Here is a 9663-nt window from a genome sequence, read left to right as displayed (position 1 = left end):
TCCCCAATCTTCATCATCGTTTACTCGATCTTCATAGTAACCCCCATCATCCGAGTTTTCCGTATGAATGCTTACATGTTCCGGTGAGTGGTAACCGGGAACACTGTAAGGTTCATCATCGGGGATTGCATTCCTCAAATCGTCGATATTGAAAAATGGGTCTTCATCCGCGGGATTGCCGCGATCACGATTACCCCTATGGTCGGAATTGACATTCCGATCATCAAAGTTGATAGGTAACGACGCTTGTCGGTGAAGGGTTTGTTGTTGGGGGTGTTCGTTGGGTGTTATTAGGATTTTGGTTTCGGAAAGGTGGGGTGGGTGGTCTAGCTTTGGTATTACCATCCGGTTGTTCTTGAGGTATAGGTTGGGTGTTTTGAGCGGGATTAAAGTTGCTCCGGTATTAGAATTGGTTCTGGTTTTGATTGGAGTTTTGATTCGCCATTGAATCGGTTTCAATGGTCGGTGTGAGTGGTGGTATTTGGTTGGTTTGATTAGAAGCAAGAGTTGCTTCTAACCGGCTTGCTAGGTTCCTTCTTGCGAGTCTTTCGATTTCTGGTTCGTAGACTAAAGGTGAAGTCCTCCCGGAGTTCCGCGTATGCATGCACTACCTGTAACGTGCACAAGTAACACACCCCGCGTAACAAGGAAAAAGACAAATACAAAATGAAAGCTAACAAATTAAACAGATAATCACGCAAATTCAAACGATATCCAAACACAAAGCGCACGCACTCCCCGGCAACGGCGCCAAAATTTGATCGGAGTGTCGCGCTCCGGTCAAAGATAATATTTATATACCCTAATTACCCTTAACAAATAGCTAGTGGTAGTGAGGGGTCGAACCACGAAGAGTATGTGGTTTGTGTACGGATTTGATTGAATTATGAAGTTGTCACAAATATGAAGATTGCTAAGATATATTTTTGTGTTTTTGTTTGATTGGAAGATGTGAATTAGAATTACTAAAATGATTAATTAAATTAACTACTCGAGATTACTAAATACAAGAATTGAAAATGATTGTTTGAACAATAACGAGGAAACAAGGTTCACACCCGGTTTCAACAATTGCAAGACTTAGGGTTACTATGTATTTTAATTAGTTTCACTTGAAATAGTTCATTAACGGATCACAATCACAAAGCTTAGGTGTCAATCGCTATCAACGTCGTAAACAACGGACCATGATACACTTCGTTACTTTGGACTAGCAAATCCTACCAAAAGACAAGGCATAAATACGCGTACTCATTTCACAAAGTCAAATTTAATCATTCACTCGACAGTTTGCAAATTCAATACCAACGTAGGACAATTGTCTAAGATTCAAACGCAATTCAAGTTGTCACAAAACAATTAACAAAACATAATAAACCCTAAACCTTACAAAAGTCTACACCAGGGTGAAACCTCCAAGAAATTAGCCGAGCATGATCGAAGAAACTTGATCACCGGATGTTGGAAGCATGAATTGGATCATTGTGAAGCTTGAAGATGGATTTATGGATGAAGGTTAGGGATTTGGATGATTGGTGATGGTGAATGGATGAGTGAATTGATGGATTGGGGAATTCGTGGAGCTAGGGTTTTGAATCAAGAAGATGATGATGAATTGTTCTTGATTCGGGTTGTAGAGAGGATGGTAGATGGAATGGTAGGTGAAGATAGATGGTAATTGGCTCCAAGAACAAAGTTCAAAACTCAAGAATTGTGTAACTCCCGTCTTGAATGGCCCCCCTCCCCTTTTGATTCGTTCCCAAGCCAAAGGAAACCAAAAATTCGCGACACAACTTTGAAGGGCCGTCGCCGACGGTGGATGTGTCCGTCGGCGACGGTGCGTGGTTTGTTGAAAGTGGCCGACGGTTAAACACGCTGTCTACGGACAATTTTGGGCGACAGTGTTTTCCACGATCCGTCGGCGACGGTGCTTCTAATCCTGCTTCTTCGTTTTTTCGCATTCCTTGTTCCCGGTTGACCCGTTTCGCTTCCCGGTGGTTCCGTTTTCGCTCCGGTGACTCGTAAAGCTCCCGAAAAGCTCCTTAAACTCCGTTAGACCTGCAAAACACATATCTAATCAAAAGTAGGCAATTCGAAACTAAAACTTGTGTAAAAACATCAAATTAAACAATTACAAGCACCGGTTTTCGACCACGTATCAAAGCAATGAACATGTTAAGCCCAAATTTGAAACGTGAGAACCGAGAGAACGTCGATGGTGGGTTGGAGGCTTGGAGCAGCTGACAGCGACGAATGAAGTTTTAAGTTAGGTTTTCGAATTTCTAGGGCAATAATGGGCTCCCTCAACATATAAATATATTATTACTTTTTAATTAAAAATATAAACAGACCGCTAATAGGTTAACAAGCCTTTAACATGTTTATACACAAATTTTTATTATGTCTTAAACGTGTCGACATGTCTAAGACACGAAACTTGTTAAGAACGTGTCATGTCATGTTAACATGCCTGTGACTAAAAGTGCCAGCCATAAGGACTTCGATAGGTCGGGTCCAATACAAAAGAGAAAAGAAATAATAATTCAAGGGACAACAAATGTTTTCAATATGAGATGAAAGATAGTTTAAAAATATAGTGTTATTTAATTATTAAAGATGAAAATTATTATGGTTATATTCGTATTAAATTGAAGCCAAACAATGTCGGTCCAACAAAAAACGGTTATACGATCATCCTTTATAATTTTTAGTAGCAGAGACACTCACAACACGCAAATCCTAAATATCAAAACAAATAGTTTAATACCATCTCATAAATTTGATACATGTGGTACTTTGACGTATACCAACCTAGCAGATCTATCATTTCAACAACCTAACGATCTCTGAACCCAGAATCCTTAATCTAATTCTACTTTTCCAAGTTTCTCAAAAGAACAACCACTAATGTAGAATGTCAACTGAGAACCCTCGGTCCAAAATCACAACTTCAAAAAGCTTGACCCCAGTTACAATAGTTAAAAAACATAACAAAAACACATTAACTTTGATAATGTTATAAACTAGCCTAAAAACAAAGTAATATGGGAAGAAATACAGAGAGAAAGGAATCTAATCAAGTGTATAGGCTAGTGATGTATAAATATAGGAATAAGAATCCTAATCTATATATAAGTATAGGGCCGTCTTTAAGATTCGGGTGGCCTATACCAGTAAAATAATAGGTCCCTAAAATATAAACTTATATATATATTATTCAATAATATGACAATAATTGTAATACCTATAATTGCATCAAAATAATGTAGCATAATCATAGATTTACATAGGATCTTAGTAATACTTTATTAATATATTAATAATTAATTTGTTTTATATCAATATTAAACCTAGGTTTTTCCAAAATCATGTATAATCAAAAAAAAAAAAAAAAATAAATAAAATAAAAATAAATAAAAATAAATAATAATAATAATAATAATAATAATAATAAATAAAAAATATGAACATCGAAACCAACCCAAATGAGTGATTAAATGATATTGATCAAAAGCCAACTTAGATTCAGTATAATAAACATCTTGAAAAGGATACCCTTTTTACAACCGAAAATAACAGTGGAGCTCAATAAATAATCCTCTTCTTCACCATTCCCCTAAAATCTCATTCAACAACAAACAAACCCATTGTGGGTTTTTCTCACACTCAATCAACAGCACAATAACCCGATCCAGATCTGCAAATAATGAGGTAAATATTCAACCTTTTTCACTTCAACATCAGTCTTACACCCTTAATCTTTTGTGGGTATTGCACAAAAAAGACGAATCTGAAGTGTTTTTAACAGCAGATGACTAGTGGGTCATTGGGTCAAAGATCATCAAGCTATGGATCTTTATTGCAACACCAACAACAACAACAAAATGGTGTGTTTTTGCAGTCAACACCGCCTATTGCTTCAAGGAAGCCTGCTAAGGTGTTTGGTAATAAAGAGAAGGAGAATTTGTTCATGTGGATCTTTAAGTTTGTGCATAGGAAGAAAGTTGGAATGATGTTCTTGTGTCTTGTTTCAATTGCAGCTATGTTGTGGGTCCTTTATGTTGGCAAAGGTTTGGTGTTTCTTCTTCTCCTTCTTAAATTTGTTTGATTTTAGCTTAATTTGATTCAATATGTTTGTTAGCATTTTAGCAACCAATTTTCATTCATCAAGTTTTGTTTCAGGATCTTTATTTTAGCTGCATTTTGTACACCTATTTGGTATACTTTTTTTTTTTTTTTTCAATAGTTTATGAAATTTACTAATTTTGACTGATTTTTAGCTCAATTTGGTTTCTGGGCCTTTAATTGGCTGTTTTTTGTACACTTTTACCTACATTTAGTATCATTTTCTTTAGTAATTTCTCAAATTTACTAAATTTAGATTGACTTTTAGCTCAATTTGGTTTATGGGTCATTGCGTATTGCCGTATTGTATTGTACTACGTTTTGTGCATTTTTAGCTCAATTTATGTTGCACACACACACAACAAAGCAAAACAAAACAATATTTAGTACATGCTGGTTGATCTTATCGTAACATCGGGTTAATGTTATATTAATGAATTTTCACTTTATCGTGTAAAGTTGTAGTTGGATTTGATCGATTAAGAGTTCATGTTTGCAGGTGAAGTTACACAAGAAGTTCACAATGTCCAAAGTTTGGATTTCAAGAACAATTCCATCGCAGATCTTTCGCCAATGAGTGTTGACGAAGACACAGTGAACGCCATTAATTCTTCACTAGCTAATCACGAAATGAAGATCACTTTGAATGATGACAAAATAGCGACAATCGTCCCAGAGCCACCGCCACCGCCGCTGCCTGTTTATTTCACCGGATACAACCTTCCAAAAGGTCATCCTTGTGAAACCTTCACAATGCCGCCGCCACCCGCCGACAAGAAAAGAACTGGCCCACGTCGTAAGTTTTTATCATGGCACACTCCATCAATCCATTTAGACTTTTGGTTTACGTTTAGTTGAAAGAATATATTTTTCCTGTCTGTCAGCGTGTCCGGTGTGTTACCTTCCTGTGGAAGAAGCTATTGCGTTAATGCCAAAAGCCCCGTCGTATTCTCCGGTGCTCCAAAATTTGACATACGTTCATGAAGAGAATCTTACCAAAAGCGAGTTTGGAGGTTCGGAATTCGGTGGATATCCATCCTTGAAGCAAAGACTTGAATCTTATGACATAAAAGAGTCAATGAGTGTCCATTGCGGGTATGATAGTTTCATTTATTATCTCAATAATAATCTAATTATTCCGGGCATAATAATTTGGAGCTTTTACTTGCTAAAAGTACAGTTTGGGCAACTTTCAACCCGTTTAAGGGTGTAAACGAGCCAAGCCGCACGTTAGACACTCAAGATTGGCTCACTAAAAGGTTGAATGAGCTGAGCTTAAATGGGCTCGAGCCCAAATGGAAGCTCATTTAATAAACGAGCTCGAGCCCAAGCTTTGAATACCAAGCTTGACTAGGCTCGCGAGGCTAAATGAGACTACTAGAGTAATAGATATATATAATTGCATAATAACTATTATCAAATACAAAATTATGATAAAAACTAATAAAAGATATATATTTTGTTATATGCATCATAAAATTAGAATTATAAATACATATATACACATAAATATACATGTAATAAACGAGCCAACTCGAGCTTAAAAAATCAGCTCGAAAACGCTCGTTTACACCTCTATTTCTGTTCTACTAATTGTATTATCTACAGTTTTGTTAAAATAGGATTTTATTTTTTTTATTTTCGTCAATTCTTGTTTGGTTGATGCATTTTTATGCTAGCAGATTCGTTAGAGGAGATAAGCCGGGACGCGATACGAAATTCGATATTGATGATTCAGATCTTTTTGAGATGGATAAGTGTCGGGGCGTGGTAGTTGCATCAGCCATATTTGGTATCATATTATAACCTCAAGCTTCCCTTTTTCTAAAGACTAGATTTTTATTAAAAAAAATGTTGGTGTTTGCAGGCGCGTATGATTTGATTCAACAGCCCAAAAACATCAGTGAAGCCGCAAAGAAAACTATTTGCTTTTTCATGTTTGTTGATGAAGAAACGGCTACTTTTTTACGAAACTCAAGTGATCTTGATGATACCAAAAGGATTGGATTATGGAGAATTGTTGTTGTCCGAAACCTACCGTATACTGATCCAAGACGCAATGGGAAGGTATATAATAAGTACACGGATGGTCTCTGTGGTTTACCAAAATTTTGGATTTGGTCCCTAGCTTTTCGGAAGTACACGGTTATGGTTTGCACTTCGTAACGCATTTAGTCCCTAGCCAACAAATCTAAAGGTTTCAACATGTCCAAGTTAAGGACTAAATGTATTACAAAGTGCAAACCACAAGGACCACCCCACCCATGTACTTTTGGAAAAAGTTGGGGACTAAATGTGTTACAAAATGAAAACCATAGGGACCATCTGTGTACTTTTGGAAAGCTAGGGACCAAATCCAAAATTTTGGTAAACCACAGGGACCATCTGTGTACTTTTGGAAAGCTAGGGACCAAATCCAAAATTTTGGTAAACCAGAAGGACCATCTGTGTACTTTTGGAAAACTAGGGACCAAATCCAAAATTTTGGTAAACCACAGGGACCATCTGTGTACTTTTGGAAAGCTAGGGACCAAATCCAAAATTTTGGTAACCCACAGGGACCATCTGTGCACCCTCACTCCGAATTTAAGGAAATCTTTTAATTTGATATTCGTACTATGATCTTTCATAAAATGTTTTACCAAGTGAAGTAAACTCTGTTTTTACGGGTCAACCCAGCTCGTTTCCACACATTGATAGCTCCTAAATGATCATGTTTCAACCCGAACCTGTTTTGACGCGTTAACCAACGGCCCTATCTTGGCACCTCTAGTTTTTCATAAAACCGACCGACAATGTTCCTGATGAAGCTACATATATGCAGGTTCCAAAACTTCTGTTACATAGACTTTTCCCAAATGCCCGTTATTCCTTATGGGTCGATGGGAAACTCGAGCTTGTTGTGGATCCTTATCAAATTCTTGAAAGGTATATTACTTTTTAAGGGTATTTTAGTCATTTAGCTATAATCAACTCATATAGTTCATCAACGAATAAACATGGTCTCTGAACGGTAGAGGATCGATCCAAGAAGAGCTACTAACCGGATATGATTTCAGGTTCTTATGGAGGAAGAATGCTAGTTTTGCAATATCCAGACACTACAAGCGGTTTGACGTGTTTGAAGAAGCCGAAGCTAATAAAGCAGCTTCCAAATATGACAACGCCTCCATTGACTTTCAGGTCAACTTTTATAAAGCCGAGGGTTTAACCCCGTATTCGGAGGCCAAACTTCCTATCAGAAGTGGTACAATAATACACCCTCTTTTTTTTTTTATGTTTATCACGTAGTCTTAATAATTGTCATTGTGATTACTCGGTTCAGTCCCACGGTGGGATGAGATTTCTTTCCCAAATACCCGTACCCGTACCGATTTTGGGTATTCGGTACATGTATCGATACCCAGTTTTATTGATTTTGGTATTCGGTACGCGTATGGGTAAAAAATGGTACCGGTACAGAATTTTATATTGAATTTCAAGAGTGATTTTTGTATATTATGTTTCATTTTCGTATTATGGTATTTATGGTACTCGTATCGATTTTACTTATTTGGTACCCGTACAGGTGCTCAAAAAATAAAAACAAAAACAAAGTGGTACCAAAGCGGGTACCGTACCGAAATACCGGTACCGATACCCGTACGCTACCAATATAATCGGTACCTAGTTTTGTTCAGATTCGGTACCGATATTTTCGGTATGGGTACCGTACCGCTACACTAGCTTATTTTAATTGTTCAAGTTCGAGCTCGGCTCATTTACACCCATAATGACGGGCCAGATGCTTAGATGTGGCATGGCCTAATATGACATCTGATTACGCCTTCAAACAACATATGCACATCCAGCCGTTATGTTCTACTGCTCGTTTAGTTACAACTAATTGTTCGATATCATATAATCATGCAGATGTTCCCGAAGGGTGCGTGGTGATAAGAGAGCACATTCCCATTTCAAACCTTTTTACTTGTCTTTGGTTCAACGAAGTTGACCGGTTTACTTCAAGAGATCAGCTTAGTTTCTCAACAGTGAGGGATAAGATCACATCTAAGACGAACTGGACCATTCATATGTTTTGGGATTGTCAACGGCGAAACTTTGTAGTTCAGGTAATATAATTCTCTTCATCCCGATACACTTTGACTTTCAAAGTCAAACTAGTTTTTTCCTCGAAGCGATTTTGACTAGGAATTAGTCTAAAACTTAGCATTAGGATGTTATTACATTAAAAGATTTACAATAATATGAAGATGGTTATGAAACTTTTTTCAAGATTCTAAAAAAAATTATATAATTTTGGATTTGAAAAATACTTCTGTTGACCTCTAATGTCAATAGTCAACTTTTTTTCTGTAATGCTGATCATGTTGGTTCGTCTCGCTCTCTCTCTCAGGGATACCATCGAGATATTCTTGAGCATTGGCCGCCACCACCACCACCGTTGTTGCCACCACCTCCCGCTCCACTTGCTGTTTTTGTGCCTCCACCGTCCACCCTAGTTGATGAAACACCAAACGCTTCGGCTTTAGAAACATCCGTTGAACGTATTGTAAGTAATCCCACAAAGATCCCATCACCAAGACGTCGCAGAAGATTTGGTTCAAGGCGGCACAGGAAAGCTGTTGCCGGGACGAGCTGAGACTAAAAAGATTTGTATATCGACATGAAGTTGTTAGTTTTTTTTCATTACCTGTTTAGAGAAATTATTTACGGGCTAGGAAAATTTGTGCAAGATGAGTATTGTCCACACAAAGGTCACGATAGTCGACGACATTATATACGTGTTAGTTTGATTGGTTTAATCATTTTTGGTTGTATATATACTTTAAAAAGATAATGATAACGATAATGATAATGATAATAATTTTGATTTGATGATTTTGTTACTCTTTAATTTGTGTGTTACATTCTAGTAGAGATGCACTCTCACTTGTAAAATTATTACTTATTATTATTTTTAGTAAAAAGAAGGAAAATTGGATTTTAATAATCTCAATTTTAACCTAGTGTTACTTGTTATGATGTTTACCGACAATCTCAACTTTAAACATGTTTGATTGTTTTCCTTTAGCGATCTCATATTTTCCTTTAGGAAAGTTAACTCAGTTTTTTATCACATGGACTGCCACATAAGTAGCAATCCACGTCATCAAAACTTCAACTTTTTTTTTTGCCACATAAGCAGTCAACCTGCGAATATTCTAGTCGTGTTCGGGTTCGTATGACACGTTTTTTGGGTTCAGATCGTGTTCAAGTTCATCTAAAATTTTGGGGTTAATAAATTACGCACTTCCTCTTTTCTTATTTTACACTTTTGAACGATCAAACATCAGCGGCAATTATTATCCAAAGACAGGTCCGACTGAACCTTTTAAGGCAATTTTCGAGCCCCCCGGTTTCTTTTAGTTTAGGCCCAATTTTTCTTTATTTAATTAGGGTTTAGTCATTTCCATGACCATCATTCAATAATTTAGGGATTCACGTGATAGGATTGGGAAGAGAAGTTGTTTCCATCGATTGTTATACAAGAACTGG

The 9663-nt window shown here is 36.9% G+C and overlaps 1 protein-coding gene across 2 annotated transcripts; it reads left to right on the top strand.

The window, feature by feature from the left end:
• Nucleotides 1-3530: 3530 nt before the first annotated feature.
• Nucleotides 3531-9006, top strand: LOC110920684. Of its 2 annotated transcripts, none has more exons than XM_022164874.2 (10): nucleotides 3531-3711; nucleotides 3812-4070; nucleotides 4625-4921; nucleotides 5010-5220; nucleotides 5808-5917; nucleotides 5993-6192; nucleotides 6950-7053; nucleotides 7185-7372; nucleotides 8038-8237; nucleotides 8522-9006. In XM_022164874.2, the coding sequence occupies exons 2-10, from the start codon at nucleotides 3812-3814 to the stop codon at nucleotides 8765-8767; spliced, it is 1815 nt and encodes a 604-aa protein (XP_022020566.1). In that variant the 5' UTR covers nucleotides 3531-3711; the 3' UTR covers nucleotides 8768-9006. The 2 variants fall into 2 exon arrangements, with proteins under 2 accessions (XP_022020566.1, XP_022020567.1); XM_022164875.2 differs by having other exon boundaries at nucleotides 3556-3711; nucleotides 3809-4070.
• The last annotated feature ends 657 nt before the right edge of the window (nucleotides 9007-9663 follow it).

Source organism: Helianthus annuus, chromosome 17 (genome assembly GCF_002127325.2).
Source record: "Helianthus annuus cultivar XRQ/B chromosome 17, HanXRQr2.0-SUNRISE, whole genome shotgun sequence".
Taxonomy (NCBI): Eukaryota; Viridiplantae; Streptophyta; class Magnoliopsida; order Asterales; family Asteraceae; genus Helianthus; species Helianthus annuus.
The sequence above is the reverse complement of the archived record's forward strand: the minus strand, read 5'-3'. Positions and strand labels throughout refer to the sequence as shown.

Bases quoted from the DNA above. Each gene is read 5' to 3' on its own strand.
- LOC110920684 (XM_022164874.2), top strand. From the start codon at position 3,812: ATGACTAGTGGGTCATTGGGTCAAAGATCATCAAGCTATGGATCTTTA. The intron at 6,193-6,949 runs GTATATAATAAG...ACATATATGCAG, and splicing joins ATCCAAGACGCAATGGGAAG to GTTCCAAAACTTCTGTTACA. The intron at 8,238-8,521 runs GTAATATAATTC...TCTCTCTCTCAG, and splicing joins GGCGAAACTTTGTAGTTCAG to GGATACCATCGAGATATTCT.